We start from the raw sequence: 21287 nt of genomic DNA, 5'->3' as shown, positions 1-21287 counted from the left end.
CACAAGCTAACCCAACTCTCTTCATAGCCGTTTAAAAACACTGCTCCATTACTTCTGCCTTACTTCCTGGTCAGACTTTAGGTCATGACACAGGAAGGAGTTGACCTGCTGAGGATAGATGATGCAGGAAGAGTGAGGTAAGCATGTGTAGAATTAAAGGAAAGATGTTTTATTTATGCAAATTATTTCTGTACATTAAAGCTATGTTGGTACATAGGGGAGGTGGAATTTAGAAAAAAATAAAAAAATAAAAATAAAAAAGAAGTTAAACTTGGCCTGTGCAAACTTTTAATTTTGGCTTAAATGCCGGGGAGAAAGGGGAGTGAACTGCAGTATCCCCACTCCCTGAAGCAGTGGATGCTATACTTGCTATAAGTAGACCGAGAAAATGAGAAGCAAAAGGACAAACATAAGCAGATGGTGGTGCGGTCATTAAAATTAGCCTGTTGCATTGACAAAGCAGTTTCACTATGAAGAATAACTGATCTTTAAAAAAGATGCCATTTCAAACATATCCATATAAATACAAACTTTAACAGCTACCTTTTCAGCCTTTGTGATTCAAAGCCTAATGCCCAGGCTTCTGCAAACATAGCTTCTGAAGATTGCACTGTAGGGGCAGAATGCTCCTGAGCAAGATGACAAACAGGACAGGGCCAGATGTTCCTTCTGGATGTTCAATCCTGCTTTCAACAATAGGCTGTCTGGGATCACATGTATTGGACAGGGCGTAAGCAGAGGCTGACTTTTTCCAGCAGTTTGTGGCCAAGACGTCCAATCTAACAGTTCCTCTACAATGGGGTTTATTTACTAAAACTAGAGCGTGGAAAATCAAACTTCTGCAAAGAAACCCATCAGCTTCTAACATCAGCTTGTTTCATTAATCTTTGGCAATAAAACCTGGAAGCTGGTTGGTTTCTCTGCAGAAGTGTGACTGATTTTGCACTCTCTAGGTTTAATAAATCAACCCCAGTGTACTGCTAATCTGTGCACAGTACAGTCAGGTGGAACGTACAGAATGTTTGGAATGGCTTGAGCATGCGATGACAGTTCTGAGAACGCATGGAAAGAGGAGGCTGCTTGTCACTGGATATATTGAAAAATATTAAGAGTGTCCATGTATTTTGGTTGCTTGTTTCTGGTTATATTAAAAAAGGACCAATGTGATTTTTACTGGAACTGGGCTAAAATCTTTTCAAGAGCTTAAGGATGAATCTTTCCTCCCAAACTCCATGCGTTTCTGATATTTACAACTACGGCATGCTCTACATACCCAGTTTCCCGGCCCTCCTCCAAAGTTCCCGACCTTCCCCATCTTGGATACGATCCTAAGAAGCAGATTTCCATATTCCACACGGATCTTCTCACTCCCTCGGCCATTAAATTGGCCTAGCAACTAACATCCAGATGGGTGCCAAATTATTGGGGATGTGGAGGATGAGGAGGATAAGGAGGATAAGGAGGATGAGGACTGGGCTGAAATACTGGGTGCATGTAAACAGCTGTCTCCCAATGCTTAAGATCACCTTACACAACTTTACATTCTGAATAGATCATACCCGACCCCAGTATGTATTGCAAGGTACAGCTCCTTTCACTCCCCTCCATGTCCTGATCCCCAGGGGGCCTTTCTCCACACACTGAGGAATGCCTGGCGATACACAACTACTGGTTGCAAGTGGTTCAATTAGATTACAATAAGATGGGCTCACCTTTGACAGTTGACCCGAGGGTTTGCCTGTTAAAGTCTCTTTTCTAACCCTGAGGATGATAAGTTTGAGACACTTTCTACAGGAAGTGCTTTTGATCGCTATGGCACGCACGCCAATAGATGCAGGCACTCCCTCCCACACTTCAAGCCTGGTGTCAGGAAGTAAATTTTTACCCTATAAGAAACTCATCTACATACACAGGAGGGTGCCCAACCAAATATAATAAAATCTGTGACCATTGGGTGGCTGTCCTGGATACCTGCCTTCAATTACGTGCTGATACTGAATGCTGCCTGTTTATTTGCTAACCTTATACATAGGTCTTTGTATACCTAGTAATGTGACCCTTGATGTACCCTCCTTGCCGATATTGTGTAGTTTGTTTCTCTTTTTTGCCATATGGTGAAATTTATGGAGCAGTTTTGGATTTCTGTCTATGTATAACTCTACTGTGATTGCATCTCTTTGTCTGTATTTACCTTGGTTGTAAGACTATTTTTTTTTTAACTTTTCCATAAAACACATCTGAAAGTGAAAAAGGACCAAAGTATTTTACTTGATTTTTTTGCCCTATGGTAAAGGAGTCAAAGTATTTTACTTGCTTTTCTCTGGAAATGGTAAAAGAACCATGCATTTTACTTGCCTTTCTCGGTCTACAGTAAAATGACCAATATATGTTACTTGCTTGTTTTTGGATACATCGTATTAAAAAACAAGCAAAAACCAAAAAAAATAAAAAAACACACAACTGTATATTACTTTCCTATCTCTGGAATTATTTTAGAATGGGTATCCTTACGCGGATGATAACCGGCTTGTGTTTACATCTTTATCAGCTGTCATTGGACCTAGCTTATCACGTTGTATAGGGCTGCTGTGATTGGCCCTTTACCCCTATCTGATCAGCTGTGTCCTTAAGGACGCAGTGATTTCAGAGCACGCCGCAGGAGGGCATGCGATCACAGGAGGACGCCCCCCCGGCAAAGTAAGTTTTCTCCAACTCTGGTATCCATATGTAAAAAAAAAAAAAAAAAAAAAAAAAAATACAACTGATACTAGCTGCACTGCTGTGAACAAGCATGTTTAGACCTTCTTTTCATTAAAGGGGTCATCATATCTTGGGGTTTTACACCACCAGAGCACAGTATGGACATTATGCACAATGTATTTAAAGAGGACAACGCTTATCCGTTATTGGTGGAAGAAGCTTAAATATTTTGCAGTTCTAATTGGGGATGTACGAATGCATATTGATTCAGTTGAATTAATCTTAATCATTTTAGTACAAAGCATGATATGGGGATGTGAAGGTACTAGGGTTGTACCGATGCCGATACCAAGTATTTGCACGAGTATTTGTACTGATGCTCTGATACCCAAAACCGATACCTTGCGGTGTGATTTGACCCCATACAAAATGAATGGGCTCAAATTGTGTTGTAAAGAATCTCATGCATTTTGAACAGGAATGCGGTGCAATTGTTCGAATCACATGAGTTTTTCCCCAATGCTCTTGTGTGAACCCAGTATAGATAGACATGGAAGCGCCATAGCGCAGCAATGGTCAAACAGTTTATTAAAAAATAATAAAACAACTCACATGTTAAAAGTACATATCTCGCATTTCAAATCCAAATCTACACGGTCATAATGTCCCCATCCCACCAACGATGGAAAACCATGGCCGCTTGCAGTGCTCACAGGGCTTGAGGAGATGTAGAAAGTTATAGGACCTCTGTAAACCAGCTTGGAGCAGACACGTGGGTATACGGGGGAAGTGATGTCAGCTTGGGAGCAAACAGCCTATAGATCTCTTCCAGCCAAGAGAGCATAGCAAGAGGTTGTAGTTTTCCTTCATCGGTGGACACCGACCGTGCAGATTTGGATTTAACATGCGAGATATGAACTTTTAACAGTCCTAAAAAAAATTGAATGAACCGTTTGCTACATTTAGATGGCGCTTCTGTCTTTCTACACTGGGTTCTCACAGGAGCGGTGGGGAAAACAGCATGCGATTGGCACAGGAATAACACGGCGCTCCTGCTCAAAATGCATGCGATTCGTTGCAGTACAATTTGAGCCCATTTATTTTGTATAGACTTAAATTTGCACCACAAAGACATTGATGCTTGGTATCGGCGAGCACATGACTGAAAGTATCGGTACACGTTGGTACAAAACCAGTATCTGTGCGTTCCTAGCAGGTACATTAATAGAGATTTTTTGAGATATCTGTGGATATTTAATATTCATATTTTATGATATGAAGCACTGCATTTGTGATGCACTTTTTTTTTAAATAGGCAGGGAATAAACGTAGATATAGCAGCTTTAGTTTTACGTTTTTAATTATAGTTCTCTTTTCTTTAGAGGTTTGATCCTGAGCCCAGAATTCACTAATAATCATAGTCCTATCCGATACCTGTTAAACAGTCCCAAAACAGGGAGATTTTCTCCATCTTCATGTTCTGACAACCATCAGACAGAACAAGAGCCAAAAGGTTCTAAACTCTTTTCAGTCCGCCCCCCTCCCCCTCTGCTGCCTTCATTACTGGTCAATCAGTGATTGTCTGCAAGCGCTGATCGAATGCTGGTTTTCCCGTATGACCATTTGATAGAAGCCGATCATTAGACCGTTTTTTATTGAATAGGCAGCGTTGTATATGTACAGAAAGTTGGACAGTTTCTGCGTAACTGACCGGCTTTCAGCAAGCTTGTACCAGGTTTTAGTTCCTGAATTCAATGAAGGATGTCCAGTACCAACTTTAAATGATGCATTTGTTCACCTTAAGCATACAGGCTAGTTGAAACCCCATTCCATGGAACAAAGGCCATTTCTACATACAGCAGATCAGCTCTGCCCAACTTAAACTGGCATCTGCAATTACTTTTGGCTCATTGTACGTCACCAGCTCAGCACAGTAAGATATTATAAAAACACATTTCAATAAATTACCTCTCTGACTTCTGACACGTAGGTAGTTCTCTCAAGCTCTGCCTTTTCCAGCTCTGTTTCCAAACTCTCTTTCTCCTTTAGTAACTTAAGAAATATAAACTAGTGTTACTTAAAATGTTATAGTCAGTGATGGCGTCTGTGCATAGAAGAGCCTCTGGTCAATGTTTATCTTCAATTCACAAACCATAGCGCATGCAGCATTATCAAGCCTAAGTTTTTTTTTTCCCGTATTTTAATGAAAGAAAAAATGAATTTAACACACTAAAATTCATTACTGCACAAATTAAATTTACTACAGGACTGTTATATTTACTACACAAGTTTTACTGAATTTTAAAAAGGTATAAGCTTTTTTATTTAATTTTAATAGAGTGGATACAGACTAGAACATCTGTCAGGTTTTTACTGCTGTGTCCTGGATAGGGAAATTCACCCTCGTCTATTTGTCCTTGTGCCCATTGTCACTGAAAGTCAAAGTAAAAGAAAAACCCAAATTTTGAGTTGTCACCAAAACAGGACTAAAGAGGAAAACCTTCCAATGGAGACCCTACTTCTGATGAACACGGTGACAATGAAACATGTCCTCTACTTCCTATCTTCATCAATTTAGGCCAATATGTATTCTGCTACATAATACTGGTTAAAAAAAAAAATCTCAATAAGCGTATATTGATTGGTTTGCGCAAAAGTTACAGCATCTACAAACTGTGGGATATTTTTATTTATTTTATTACTATTAATGGCGACGATCAGCAACTTATAGCAGGACTGTGATTTTGCGGTGGACATTCTACCACTGACAGACACTTGACATTTTTGGGGACCAGTGACACTAACACAGTGATCAGTGTTTAAAAAAAAAATTTAAAAAATGAACTATCACTATACTAATGACACTGACAGGGAAGGGGTTAACATCAGGGACAATAAGTGGGTTAACTGTGTGCCTAACCCAGTGTTTCTCAAATCCAGTCCTCAGGCCCCCCCAACAGGTCATGTTTTCAGGATTTCTCTCAGATGAAACGGCTGTGGTAATTGCTAAGGCAGTGAAACTGATCAAATCACCTGTGCAAAATAATGGAAAACCTGAAAACATGACCTGTTGGGGGGACCTGAGGACTGGATTTGAGAAACACTGGCCTAACCTGTGTTTTTGTGTAGTATGGGAGGTTCTTTTACTAGGGGAAGGCATAGATCCGTGTTCATGCTTTGCAGAGACAAAGGACTCATGCCTTCCCTCCTGACAGAACGACGATCTGGCTTGTTAACATAGGCAGACCTCCGTCCTGCCTCCGTATCGAACAATCGGTGGGAGCTGGTTTGAGAGCCAATCCGTATAATCACAGCGGGGGAATGCCACTGGCAGCGCACATTCGCACCCGGAAGAGCCGGATCACGTATACAAATACAGGATCCGACGCAGAAGTGCCGCCCTGTAGAAGTAAAACTGCTATGGAGTAGATCTTAAGTGTTTAAAGACCCTACCAGTACAGAAGAATACAGAATGCCTATTGATCTGACAAATAAACGTAGCCTCTAAATCCTATTATAGGCTGATAAAACAGCATTTTCGCCGAGTATCTGGTGTCGGCCCTGCCCAGCTGTCTTCATCTACGCAAACCTTCTTCCCATCTTGTTCCTCACTGCAAAAAGGTCAATTATTCTGTATTTACATACAAGAACTATGAGAGCTAATTAAAATCCTTGCATTGTCCACAGGACAGCACTACATTTTCACCATGGTTAAAAGATTTTTTGCACCTATTGAACAGAGAGAACACTGAGTGGAATATTTAACAGATCAAATGGGTGCAAGTAAACAGAGAACAAAGACACAATTCTATTGTGTGTGTGCATAAAACACACATATACATGAGGCTGTCCATTTTTCACAAAGTAGATCATGTGGGCTGGTGGTAAATGTAGACTCACATTTTCTGCCTCCTTGTTCCATCTTTTCAGTTTTTCAACCTCCTGTTCCAATGAATGAACTGCAGATGCTGCCTAAAGAAAACAAACAAATATCAGTCAATTCTACACATTAAAAAAAGAAAATTAGACAATCCAATTTTTCCTTTTAAGTGAGAAGTTGAATGACCCAATACAAGTGAAAAATTCTTGTGCTTCCTTGGAAGGGTACTAGGGTAGTATGATGAGGATATGATGGAGGCAATGACAGAAACACAGCTGATTGATAATTTAGGACACATATCATGATTCAGATCTGTTCAGCTATAAAGCGTAGAGGAGAAGGGGCTTCAATTGCTCAAAAAATATCAAACTTCAGAAATTTTTCTTAACAATTCTTAGCAGATCCTCTCATTTTACAATACTTGCTTATCTTAGCTCAAGTGGTACATACAACCTGGTGATGAAGAAATACAAAGCAAATGCATATAAAGTTGACTGTAAATCTGATTGCACAAGAACCTCACTTTCAGTCCCTATGATAATGGTCAATAGGACAAACAATTCTAACCCCTCCCCTCAATGAATTCACTCAAGGTAGTGGTTTAATATATTTGTCCTGTACTTACTTTCAATGGTCAAAGTCAACATTTAGTTTTTAAAATTCTCTGTAGTCAAGTACATAAATCTCACACACACACACTTTCATTATAATTTATATATATATATATATATATATATATATATATATATATATATATATATATATATATATATATATATATATATATATATATATATATATCTCAGCATAAATGAGTACACCCCTTTTGAAAAGCAAGATCAATCTCAATGAACACAACAAATTCCAAAATTTGACAAAACTGAGTTTTATAGAACATTTGTTTAGCTCATTACATGAAAGTAAGGTAAATTTAACTTACAATAGATTACAAAAAACTTTTACTCAAATTAGTTGATGCAATAATGAATGCATCCCCCCCCCCCCCCCCCCCAACAAAAACTACTATGTATAGTATTTTGTATGACCTCCATGATTTGCAAGGACAGCACCAAGTCTTCTAGGCGACATATTGTAATATCTATCTTTTTCCGTTCTTCAAGAATGACCTCTTTAAGAGCCCGGAGAGTGATGCTCAACTTGACTCTTCAGAATACCCCACAGGTGTTGGATTAGGTTCAGATCAGGAGACATACTTGGTCACTGAATCACTTTCATCCCATTCTTCAAAAATGCAACAGTGGCCTTAGATGTGTGTTTTTGGATCAATGTCATGTTGGAAAAGTGCACGGGGACCAAGGGGCGGAGTGATGGTAGCATCTTCTCTTTCAATATAGAGCATTACATCTGTGAATTCATGATACCATCGATGAAATGCAGCTCCCCAACACCAGCAGTACTCATGCAGCCCCACAAGAAACTGTCACCACCATGTTTCTCTGTAGGCACCATGCATTGTTCTTTGTACTCCTCACCTTTGCAACACCATACAGTTTTGAAGCCATCAGTTCTAAAAACATTTATCTTGGTCTCATCACTCCAGAGTACTAAGCTAACTGCAGTGAACTTGCATGGCAATTTTCTTCAATCCTTCTCATCAGAAGAGGATCTTGTCGAGGTGTTAACCACCAAAGACAGCCTGGACGTCTGTGAGATGGTTGCAGTTAGATCTTTGTTACATTTTTGTATCACTTTTGCTACAGTATTCTGACTGAAAAGTAAAGCTTCGCTAACCTTCTTGTAGCCTTCACCTTTCTTGTGTAAAGACATTCTCTCAGACCTTGTGACATTTCTCTTCCATTTGGTGCCATTTCTGACCGCATGAATTGGGAAGGGGTTTTCTTTACGTAATGCCTTTTTATAATCAACTGTCTGCTGGGCACCGGATTAATGAGTAATTCAACTCGCCTGTAGTTGAATTCTTGTTAATTAGAATTTTGTCTAAAATTTTGATTTGCGTCTAAGACTTTCACTGAGGTGTATTCATTTATGCAACCTGGTCTTGAATGAATTTTTTTTTTTTTATTTTAGGAAAAACGCTTTTGTGTGTATAAATTAACAAATCTTGGTTGCAATCAATGGCCCACATTTGTGGTAGTATTTTAAGAAGTAAAAAAAAAAAAAAAAGAAAGAAAAAAGTATATATTATTATTAAACTAATAATATATATATTATTTTTGACGGTGTGAGACCCTGCCACTGGGAAAATGGTTGGCAAGAGGACATGGGGTTTTGCACATGTGCAGAGTGCAGGACTCCGGAGTATTGGTTACGAGCGGAGAAAGCATTTTTTACAACCATCCTGATCTAAAATTTGTGTTCAACTTATCCTTGGGTGGAGCATTAGCCTGGGTACACAAATTTGTGACTGCGGTTTTCAGTCCGGGGTCCGGTGCACTCCTGTTGACAGGTTCAGGGGCAAATTTTTCCCTGAATTTGCATCTGAACCGGACCCAAAAACACACAGGACCCTTTCTGAAAGCATACTGTGGCCGCCCCGTACATGTGTGAACTGCTCCATTGAGGGCCGGTCACATTCAAAAGTCACGCAAATTGGATGCAGTTTAAAATGCATCCAATTTGCATATGTGTGAACCCAGCCTCAGCCTACATGTTAAGTCTTCCTAAAGACTGCTTAGCAGTTCTATAAAAAAAAAAAAGCCTATTTACAGTACTCAATAGCTCAAGCTACACTTTACGCATAGAACACAAAGCCCTCTAAATGAAGCCACATGACCAATTTTCATTGGAAAATCACTTTTACTATTTGCAAAAGAAGTATAATTATCCCTGTAGATAATTTTAGCAAATTCAGCTTAGTGACTTATTGCAGCAACCATAACCAGAGAGCTGAAATTTCAATTGGATAAGGTCAGAGGAAGCATATTGTATACATAGTATACAGAGTAAACTTGCATCTCCCTTAGTTAAACTTACCTCGGTAAGCTCATTCTGGGACTCCTCCAGCTTTATCTTCCACCGCCCCTCCTCTTCCTCCACACTGCGCTGCAACCTCTGCAGAATTCCTTCCTATAAGCACAAGAACAACAATAGAATAAATGAAACATTAAACCTACATATTACTGAAGCTGAACTCAAGGCAGTTTATAAAAACACAAAATGACACAGTTACGGATTAAAAAAAAATAAAAAATGTAATTTAAAAAAAAGCAGAAAGGTTATACCTTCCAGCTTGCAGGTCTCAAAAATTCTACACAGAGCCACACAATTCACCCCTCAGTGTAAAATCTTGGCATGTCTTGGTGCCAGAATGAATTAACTCCTGTAAGTATAGAAGTTGAGTCAATCTAGGCTGGCCAATCAAGATGGCTACATGTACCCAAAATTAATGTGGCTGTGACACTTTATAAGCCCACATATATAGGTAGAAACTGCTCTAAAAAATTTGAAAATATATCAGCATAATAGGTAGAAGCAAGTGGTCCAATAATAAATCAAGTGTATTGACTACAGCTTACAGTGATGGTTCCCCTCCCCTTATTTTCTCCTTTGGATTCCCCTTATAAGACAGAATCAGATTATAATTTATAAGTCAAAGACTATTAGAAGGCCCTTACCCAAGGTTGTGGACTGTATCTGTAATATGTATACAGTTCTGCGATATTCTTAGTATACATTTTTACCTGCCTCTATGCTGATCTTATGAGACAATGTATTGCTAATTTCTCTAAGCTGTATGTGCCAAATGCACTCTAATCTAATTTCGGTGAAAAAATAAAAATAAATAAATAAATAAAAAGATTAACAAAGGGTGGTTAAAGGTGGCAAACATCTATAGAGGCTGAACAAAGAGGTAAGTAGTGTCAAAGATGCTTGTGGATGTCACACTAATCGGAGAGAGGCAAGTCATATGTCCTGTGCGGAAGATCATTGTAACAGCAAAGTTTTCAACTGTCATGAATGAGTTACATTTATGACAGCTGTGATCAGCCTAAAGCTAATCACATAGTACAGTGTGCTGTGATTGGCCCAGGTACCATGTAATGGCTGTGGGCCAATCACAGGATAGGAAATGCAGCTGTTATGAATGATTGTAGTATGTGTTACTCTCGCACTGCCACTGTGTAATAGAGGTGAATTTATAACCAAAACGGCTCCTTTCACTGAAATAGTATATCCATACCTACTAATATAATAAATGATTAAAGCTAGTGAAGCACTGGTAAAGTAATGTGATTCCTATAAACAAGTTACAATCCTGTGTTTAGTGATAACAAATGTGTTCCTGCTGTGTCTACACAATTTGTGCAATGGTTGATGAACCCAATTGATCACTACCATTAAACATCAAATCATAAACAATTAATATAATTAGGGATGCACCGATACCATTTTTTTTTTTACAAAAAGAGTACAAGTACCGAAACTTTTTTTTTTTTTAGTACTCGCCAATGCCAATTACCGATACCTGCCGCAACGGTTTTGTTTTAACTTCAGCTGTCAGCAATGGTACAAAGCATTGAAAAGTTATTTACAAACTAAATAGATTTTTTTTTCATTTAATGAAATGTGTAAAAATATGTTAATATATAGGTGTAAAAATATTCACTAACAAAGCAAACAAAAAAAAAAACGTTTTTATTGTTTATCGTTTATAAAATAGACAAACAAAAGAAAAAAAAAGGCAGAAACATAATTAAATGGAGGAGAATAGGGAGTTAATTAAGGCTGATTACAGTAAATTAAGGGTTTAAAAGGGTTAAACCAAGGAACATTTGTTCATCTCTTTGATCTGCAGATGAACAAACAAAAATATACAAAAAGAAACAATGTTTTTTATTTTAGTGTTTTACGGCTGAGAAATGTTGGCAATAAACATTGCTAGTGTTCTGGCAGATAGTGTCCTGCCATCATATAGTGTCCGTTCCGTACTGCGCATGCACAGTACAGGGCAGAAGAAGCTTTGGAAAATCGCCCAAGCTGAACGGCGCCTGGGCCGTGAGTGGAGGTGGTAGCCCCACCATCCAAGCGGACATAGGGTTGTGAAAATTAGAGGGTCCCTCGCGGGCGAGCTTCGCTCACCACGCTTCGGGCTCGGCCTCGCTGCGCTCGGCTCTTTTATATTCCTGCTCTATGTCCACTTAGATGGTAGGGATAGAACCTGGACTCACGGCGCAGGCGCCGTTCATCCTGGGCTATTTTTGGAATCTGTGTTGCTGCTTTTTTTTTTTGGTCAGCTCCAATTACCGGACTTCTTTAACACTGGGGAGACCCACTGACAGCTCAAAGAACCGAGCCTGAAAGTATCAGTTTAAGGTATCGGTGAATTTGCACGAGTACCGATACTTGTGAAAATACTCGGTATCGGCACCAATACTAGTATCGGTGTAACCCTAAATATAATTAAAGTGACTTCAGTGCGTAAACACTCCAAAGTTCATATATGTCAAGTCTGGACACCTGGTGATTATCACAGTGCTAAAAAGTGCTTAGTAGTGCAAACAGATAAAATCTATCTTCAACCCAACTTGATAACTGATGCTTAAACACTCAAATATATATATTTAAAGTGATACTAGTGTTTAAAAGTCTATGTTTCCTAGTGTCTCAAAATGGGACACCTAATATAGCATCAATGTGCTGCTGCTCCTCCTTTGGCCAAGCATAAACTGAAAGATGACATAAGACTATACAAGCCTCTTGTGTAACTGCAAATGAGCCATTAGGGAGGTCCAGGGTCTACCTATGCTATCTGGCAGAGTTGCCTGGGTCACAAGACGGATGGCAAATCCTTGTGTACATAAAGCAGGTCACAGGTACCATTTTCAACAATGAATGTAGCTAAAATTTGGTTTAAGCAATAGCACTACACAGTACTTTAAAATGTACAACAGGATATAATACCGTTTCTGCCAGCACCGATTTGTATTTATCACACTCGAGCTGCAGCAACGTATGGATTTCCTCTCCCTCCTTTAGCTTCTGCTCCATTGCCTGAAAAGAGAAAGATTTTCTACATCTACATCTTGTATACTTCAAAGTACAGCAGCAGATATATAGAAAAACGACAAGTATACAGTGTGGGAGTAATCCGCAAGACCAACATCCAAGTCCTGCAGAACTTACCTTCACTTTCTCAGCTCCACCATTTTCATTTAAACAAACTCTAGCCAACTTCTCAAATTCCTGGATCCATTCACCATGGTGCTAGGGGAAGAGAAAATATTCCATAAATGACCGTAAAGTGTGCAAAATTATATTCAAACATTCCACCACCAACAACAAGCAGCATGTTAGGGAAATTTCCCTTCACTTTCCCTTCAACAGGAATTGAGAGGAAATCCTTGCAATATGATGGAAATCCCCACACTGGTTACAGGAACAAGTATCTCCATTGAAGGATTTTTTTTTTTTGTTCTGCCGGGAACTACATTTCCTGGTGCACACAGACAAGTCAAAAAAAAAAAAAAAAAAAAAATAATCCTAAACCGGTTGTAACCTCTCTAGCCAAATCTAAAAAAAAACAAAAAAAAAAACAACACAAAAAAAAAAAAATAATAATTTGGGCTCCAGTAAGACTTCAATTCAGAACTGCCAAAGATACGCCTTTTAAGAGTTGGTGTTTGATGGATTCACATGCTTTCTACAAACTAAAAACCAGTTTATAATTTAGCTGTACTGACATTCCACGCTCCAGTTCTATTGCTCGCCTTGTGCACAATCAGCCTGTTTTTTTCCTAAATGATTAGTGCAGTCAGCTATAGCCAGCAACACTGATCATTGTGTTCTGCTGGCATGGATGCCCCCCACTGGCAGAACACAGTAGCAACGCGGGAGGGATTCAGTGTTGATGGGGGAATTGAGCAATTGCATAATCTATGGGCCTGCCTTAACCTGGATTTCTTACCAAACTGGAAGAAACCGACACATTCGGGAAGATTTTCTGCAGGATTTCCCGTGCTTCCATTTCCCCTGTGTGAAGGTTCTGTGGTTTCTCCTACAAGAAGACAAGATATCAGCCACATATTAATATGCAGATAAAAGACTGAACTATTCTGGACAGAGATGGGAGTAAAGGCACTAATACACACATGTTATGTTGCAGGGAGATGGGAAAAATAAATAAAAAAGTCAAACAGAGTAAAATACATTTCACATGCAAATGAAGCCTCTAAGGATATCCGTTTTTCTATTAAATATTAAAAGTAAACCTGTTTACAGGTGCTATAACACTAAAGATATTGCCTGTAAAGAGCCTCTCCAGTGTGAAAGCCCGAGTGCTTCCACACTGGAGCGGTGCGCTTGCAGGACAGTAAAAAAAAAAAAAAAAAAAAAAAAGTCATGCAAGCCGCATATTTGCAGCGCTTTAGGAGCGGTGTTCACCACTCGTAAAGCGCCCCTGCCCATTGAAAACAATGGGCAGGGGCTCTTTGTGGGCGGTTTTAATACTTTTTCGACCGCTAGTGGGGGTTAAAACCACCCCGCTATCGCCGAATAGCGATGCTAAAATGACGGTAAAGCGGAGCTAAAAAAAGCACTGTTTACCGCCAATGCCCGCCCGCGTGTGAAAGTAGCCCAACAGCTGGTAACTACCACTTTCAGAAGGTGGCCAGGAAATAGTGCTCATATTTCCCTTATAACAGGTTTACTTTCAAAGACGAATCCATTCATTCTAGCATCCTAGATATAAGATGCAAGCAGTAAGTAGTAATCCTACAAAACTTATTCACAGCACACGGTATTTTTGTGATGTAAGCACCATCACAATTATGTAAAGTAATCCATGAAACAGTCCAGGTCAACACAGATATAGTAAAGACCGAATGTCATCCTTCAGCAGATGGCAGTTCAGAGAAAGATGCCGCTAATGGAGCCTGCTTAAGGACCGCCTCCTGCACATTTACGTCGGCAGAATGGCACGGCTGGGCACATCAATGTACGGGTACGTTGCTCTTTAAGTGCCCGTGAGGTATGTGTAAAGAAACCTCTCCCCGTGCTTCCTAGTGAGACTGTCACTGATCGTCTGTTCCCGGCCATCGGGAAAGACAATCAGTGATGTCGAACGCCAATCCACGCCCCCCTACAGTAAAAAAAAAAAAAAACATACACACATCACACTTAACCCCTGCCCACCCCCTAGTGGTTAACCCCTTCACTGCCAGTGTCATTTACACAGGAATCAGTATTTAAATAGCACTGATTGCTGTATAAATGACAATGGTCCAAAAAATGTGTCAAAAATGTCCAATGTGTCCACCATAATGTAGCAGTCGCAATAAAAATCGTTGAAGTAGAAAAGATGTAGCTGGATAGCCGCACTCCAAATTATTCAACTTTATTTAAAAAATGTAATTAAAAATCATAGGTATGACTAAGCTCCATGTTCGGTGTGAAACATGTCAGCGGCTGTGCAGTTAGTCTGTATACAAGCCTAGATGCTATGTTTTTAATTACATTTTTGAAATAAAATTGAATAATTTGGAGTGCGGCTATCCAGCTACAACAAGCTACAGCTTTTCTACTTCAGTTCCTGTTGCAAACAGAGCCGGCACCCTGTGGGATTGTGGAGACAGCTGTTTTGGGAGAAGTCATTACCTTGGAGCGGTAATTCTTTGTATTTCTATCAATAAAAATCGCTGATCGCCGCAATTTACTAGTAAAAAACAAAAAATATATAATAAAAATGCTATAAAACTATCCCCTATTTTGTAAACGCTATAAATTTTGCGCAAACCAATCAATCGCTAATTGCAATTTTTTTTTACCAAAAATATGTAGAAGAATATGTATCGGCCTAAACGGAGGGGAAAAAAATGTTTTTTTTGGGGGGATATTTATTATAACAAAAAGTAAAAAATATTGGATTTTTTTTCAAAATTGTCACTCACATTTTTGTTTATAGCGCAAAAAATAAAAACCGCAGAGGTGATCAAATACCACCAAAAGAAAGCTCTATTTGTGGGGAAAAAAAGGAATTTTATTTTGGGAGCTACGTCGCACGACCGCGCAATTGCCAGTTAAGGCGGTGCAGTGCCGAATCGCAAAAAGGGGACTGGTCCTTTGGCTGCAAATTGGTCCGGGGCTTAAGTCAAGACGGCAGCTCCTGGTAACTGCTGGATGGTTGGACGAAGTCCATGCTTGACAAAATTAGTACCATACCTATTTTTTATGCATGCTAAAAATCCACACTGCAATTAATCATTGACACATTATAGGTAGACAGAGGCTCAGCAAAGGCTGTGAGTAAAGAAAGCCATGGTATTCCTTTTTTTTTTTTCAAATTTAGTGTTAAGATTTTTTTTTTCTGCCATTTTCACTTGTCCTTCTGTCTGGATATGAGCCCCACTAACAAGGGCTTCTCCAACACTGACAGCATAGAGCAAAGTGGGGGCAGAATGACACTAGAGGGTGGATTTGCTAAACCTGGAGTACAAAATCTGGTGCAGCTCTGCATAGAAACCAATCGGCTTCCAGGTTTTTTTTTTTTTTTTGTCAAAACTTAATTGAACAAGTTGACGTTAGCCAACTTGTTGAAGCTACCATACACAGCTATGCCAGATTCTGGGTGCATCAGTTTTAATAATTTAACCCTTAAAGGAGTGCCAATGTATTGCTTTTCAGAATATCAGGCTCTTGACTTTCTTTCCACCACACGAGTATCTTACATATGCTAAACTAATTCTACTTAAAACATAACCCTATTCCCTAACTTAATAGTACAATCAGAGGTATTACTCTTTTTTTTTAATGTATAACCTAACGCAGTCAAAACTAGCTTTTACTAAAAGGGCACCGCTATTAAAATGGGAACAGAAACATGAACTATCCTTAACTGATAATGCCAAAGGGCTATCGTGAGCAACTAAATCCATTCAAAATGTCAAAACTATTGGGAGATGGTCCAGAAGATACAGCTAAGGTGCTATATGACCCCCTACACGGTAGCTACATTTTTGGATTGCTGGAGGAGTTGAAGACATGTGGGAACACTCTTACATGTTATGCGTTTGCCCAAGCTTAAGAAGGTTCTAGAATGCAGTGTTCCTCCTCCTTTCCGGCATAACAGGCTGTATTACCAAACCCACTCCTACACTGGCTATACTTTGCATGGGAATTGAAATAGTTCCCTTGCCAATCAGAATTGCAGGCTCTTTGAAGCTACTAAATGAACAAGCACCTCTGGACATTATACTTGCTCCCATTGTTTGGTTTGTGTTTCCTAGAGACAGTCTCTAACATTATAAATATGATAAGTGCACCCAACACAAAGTAAGTGCACTTTTAGTTTTACCCCGCAGCTTCTGAAGACGCCCTGTGGGAGGGGTGAAACGCGCATGGTGGGGTTAACCGGTGATGTCTCTTCTGGCCTGTCGCGCGCACGCCGCTAAAGCACTTCAAGGTTCGGTAAATGCTATTGTCATACTGTTTAAATATAGGTGCAACCTGCTGTATGCATTGTTTTTAATAAAAATTGAGTTACGCTCTGGGGGCATCCTCTCGTTTATCCCTTACATGCAAGAGGCAGCAAGCACTTTACTTTTCTGGAGGATCTGTGGGAAAAAAGGAGAGGACCAGAGGAGAGTCCTTATGAGCTTTTAGGAGTGTTTGAGTATATCTGCAATGCAAAGTGCTTTTGACTCCAATACCATAGGCATAGAGACCACATTGTCTGGTGAGTGTGGAAAGAATGGAAGGGAGCATGGACGGTCATTGCTTGCAAACAAGAAGTTGTTTACTGGCACAAAAGACTGCACCAGTTTATGGGGGTGGGCATAATATTGCAGGGGCGATATTGGACATTCATTGGCAGTTTTTTTAATTTCATTTTTTATTTATTTTTGCTCAATATATGTATACTGGATGATAGAATATAGAATATTGGTGGAGTATTTAAAGAGGGATCACTGGCCATTTTGGATACCAACACTTTTACATATGTTATGATTTGACCAAACTTAAGAAGCTTCTGGAATGCAATGTTCCACCTCCTTTCCGACATAGCAGGCTGTATTCCCAAACCACTTCTGCTCTGGCTATACACTGCATTGGAACTGAAATATTTCCCTTGCCATTCAGAATTGTAGGCTACTAAATGAACACCTTTAGATACATTCAACATTATACCTGATCTCATGGTTTAGCTGGTCTTTCCTAGAAACAGAGTCTCTCACATTATTAGTATTATAAATACAGCCAACACAAAGTACGTACACTTAGTTTTACCCACAGCTTGTGCCAATGACCCTCCACCCAAAACAAAATTAATAGCATTCCTTTTTAAAGCGCACACACACATTATATACACATATATACATATATACACACACATACACACAAAGGGAATAAAATGAACAGATCAGCATGCCCATGGAATGAAACAGAAATACAAAAAAATCTAGTGTCAAGAAAGAAGACACAGAAATAAAGTGCAGAGAAAGACAAATAGTTATGATTTGAAACGGTTTTCATTGTAGCCAATCACGGCTTCGCTGCATGTTAATCTCGGCTGTGATGTAGCAGTGAGGATATAAATGAAAAGTATCCACAACTTCATCACAGTAACAGTTAACAAGTGTGCAACGGCTCCATCTGCTGCTTTAACCAAGTGTCTAAGTGGGAAGAGTTACATGCTGGTTCTGTCATCGGTGCAACAATTCTCAACAAAGCTGGATACTTTAAAATTTAAAATAGAAGTATCTCAGCTACCAAAAGTATTCTCTAGAGAGAATGCAAAGCAAAAATCATGCAGAAAAACTACAAACATAAAAAAAAAAAAAAAAAAAATAAAAATTATTTATATATATATATATATATATATATATATATATATATATATATATATATATATATATATATATATATATATATATATATATATATATATATTTTTTTTTTTTTATTCGCTAACTCTGGCATTACCTGCCCAAAACAAAGAGCCAGTTGGGTTGTGGCTGTCTAGCTAGGCGGCGTGTAACAGCTGTGTAAACCTCAGGATTGGAAAGACAGAATCAGCGTGCTGATAAGGCAACACAGCCAGCTCTCCTGTACAGGGCCAGGGCATGATCAGTTAAAAAAAAGGGGGAGCAGGCACCTGCTGAGCAGGAGGACCAGCAGTACTGTCTTATTTCAGCCACCATATCTCTTCAGCCTCCCCTTGCAGCGCTGCCAGCTTCTCTTCCTCCCTCCTGCTGCACTGCAGGAGGATTGGTCCTAGCATATACACCCCTTCTATCTGCTTTCCAGGCCATCCATTTGCTTTTTTGCCCCACAGAACTTCTGGCTTCCCTCCTCTCTCACCGGCAGCTACTGTGGGCACAAAGGGAGAGGTTTCAGGATAGAGAGTGGGGGAACTAGCTTGTAAATATGTAATTTACTGGCCCATTTCTTTCCTGAATAAACACAGTGAGCGATCTGTACCAATCACCCCTGTGTCCATTCATCACTGAAGCATAGGAAAATGTTGACTATGCTTCAGTTTCTGAATGAGCAGGAAGCCTTAGAGTGTGTTTCCTATTCATTAATCTGTGCTGCTGAGGTTGCAGAGAAAGGGACTGATAAATCTAAGTCCTCAGTCACTCGGTCAGGAAGGGAGGGCCCTGTCAGGTAGGCTGTATGGGGCCCCGTGATTTCTAACAGCAGCCCTGGACAGAATAAATATCCTTTGGCAGGTAAAAGGAGTCCCGTGTATGAATTTCAACTGTGTATTTAGCCAGTTTCAGCCATAACCTTACTAAATCTAGTTGCACATTCCCTGTAAAGAATAAGTTGCTATACATACCTTTTCTGACGCTGATCTGGTCTGGTCTCCAGCGGCAGATGCTCTGTGCAGGAGAGAACCAACAGCTGGGAAATGCCTGGGAAGTGACGTCATAGACTTACTATGGGGTTTCAGCATGGCACTGAGCAAAGCCGGTAAGTATAGTGATTTCTTCTTTACAGGGCTAGATAGATTTGTTTTAGAATGTGACTGCGAGTAGATTTAGAGTTAGTTAGGTTATGGATGAACTTCTACTTTAAAGAGTAAAATTTGAGTATCTGGGGGGGAGAAGAGTAGCTGCTGGTCCTAGTGATTTTGCAATAGATATCAGTCAATAGCCCTTGGCAATCCTAGGCCCTTTTCACACGGGGCGGGTCAGTAATGATCCGCCCCGTGATGATCCGCTCGCTCATCCGGGATCGCTCTGTTGTCCCCGCTGAGCCGGCGGCGGACAGGGCGGTCTCCGCACACTGTGCAGAGACCGCCCTGTCAGCTCTCCGCTCTCCTCTATGGGGATTGGATGAGCACGGACCGTCTGTCCGTGTTCATTCGATCCGCTCTGCAGACGGATAGAAAAATAGGATTTTCCTCAGTCTGCAGAATCGGACAGTAGCGGAGGCGGACAATAGCAGGTGTCAGCGGATGTTCATCCGAAGACACACGCTATCCCATAGGGATGCATGTCCATATTTCATCCGCAAACGGATGGATGAAATACGGACATACTGTCCGCATGTGTGAAAGGGGCCTTAGCTGAAAAAAGCATAAAAAAACAAAATGCCACCATTTTTACAAAAAAGGGTAATTGCCCTTGTTGATCACTGGCAACATTTCAATACATTTTAGATTTTTTCAGAATTCACAAACTATAATGGAAAAATCTGTATTAAAACTGTTGCCATTGTGACTTTTGGCAGTATCAGCATGTAACAGTACAGACTCTGTCCCACATATAAGAGACTGGGTTAAGCACCAGAGTGACCGTACACCAGGGGACTTCAAACTATGTATGGCCCTCCAGTTGTTCAAAAACGACAATTCCCATCATGCCTAGTCATGTCTGCTAATGTCAGAGTTTAGAATGAATCATGGGATGTGTAGTTCTGTAACAGCTGGAAGGCTGTAGTTTGAAGATCCCTGCCGTACACTACACAATCTGAGCTATGTCCCCACCAGTAGCATTACAACCTTGGCGGTCTTGTTGACTCTCTCTTGTAGCATTTTTTCAGTTGATGCCAATGCCTCCATTGCTTTCCAGTTTTTCTCCCGAAGGTCCTAATTGTTTTTAGAAAAAGTTATTTCAGCGACCCATAAACTACAATCAATTCATGCGTCATTTGGTCATTTTCATTCTAAAGGCAACTTACTGGAAAGAGGCCTCTTAACATTACCAGCTGCCCGAAAACTAGACTCTAGCAATCTTACCAGCAGATACACTGGATGTAGTTTTACATGGCAGTGACTATAATGCTCAACCAACGCTCAGCATATTATAGCAACAAAAGCAAATGCTAATGTTCTGTTGGAATTTGAAACGCTACTATTGGGGCTCTGCTGCCAACCTTGACAAGAGGGATTGACTGTAGAAGAAAGGATCACAGATGGACATAGCAGAAACCAACCCACCAAAGAGAGAAACAAAAATAAGGGCAGATTTTTTTTCAAACAAACGACACAGTCCAGAGCACATTTTTATCAGTGAGGCTTGTCCATGAAACTAGAGGTGGGTGGACACTGGAGCCAAAAAAAAATAAGATGGCAGCAAAAGGGAAGCAATCAGCGATCATATTAAAATAAGGGTGAGTCCATACAAAAAGCAACATTTTAGAAGTGGAGTATGCTGGGCTGAACTAAATCTGCACCTGAAATTTTGAGTGCCCCTCCCCACTTGTGTGTGCCCAACTCTTCCTGTTGTATGCTACATAGTATAAAAAAGGGGTGTCCAACCTGCGGCCCAAGACGGCTATGAAT

General features: G+C 40.0%; 1 protein-coding gene across 11 annotated transcripts in view; it reads right to left on the bottom strand.

Moving 5' to 3' along the window:
• The window catches only part of KTN1 (kinectin 1), a 210426-nt gene that overhangs the window by 14319 nt on the left and 174820 nt on the right, over window positions 1-21287 (bottom strand). For 8 of the 11 annotated variants that reach the window (XM_077464417.1, XM_077464423.1, XM_077464420.1 and 5 more), the window contains 7 exons: window positions 20505-20591; window positions 13467-13556; window positions 12686-12766; window positions 12464-12553; window positions 9536-9628; window positions 6601-6672; window positions 4669-4752 (listed from right to left, as the gene is read on the bottom strand). In XM_077464417.1, the coding sequence (XP_077320543.1) occupies window positions 4669-4752; window positions 6601-6672; window positions 9536-9628; window positions 12464-12553; window positions 12686-12766; window positions 13467-13556; window positions 20505-20591 (597 nt within the window). The remainder of the gene's footprint in view (window positions 1-4668; window positions 4753-6600; window positions 6673-9535; window positions 9629-12463; window positions 12554-12685; window positions 12767-13466; window positions 13557-20504; window positions 20592-21287) is intronic. The other 3 variants (XM_077464426.1, XM_077464427.1, XM_077464422.1) reach the window with 1 other exon arrangement.

This window comes from Lithobates pipiens, unplaced genomic scaffold (genome assembly GCF_037356315.1).
Source record: "Lithobates pipiens isolate NorthernLeopardFrog02 unplaced genomic scaffold, aLitPip1_a1.2 Scaffold_30, whole genome shotgun sequence".
NCBI lineage: Eukaryota > Metazoa > Chordata > Amphibia > Anura > Ranidae > Lithobates > Lithobates pipiens.
The sequence above is the reverse complement of the archived record's forward strand: the minus strand, read 5'-3'. Positions and strand labels throughout refer to the sequence as shown.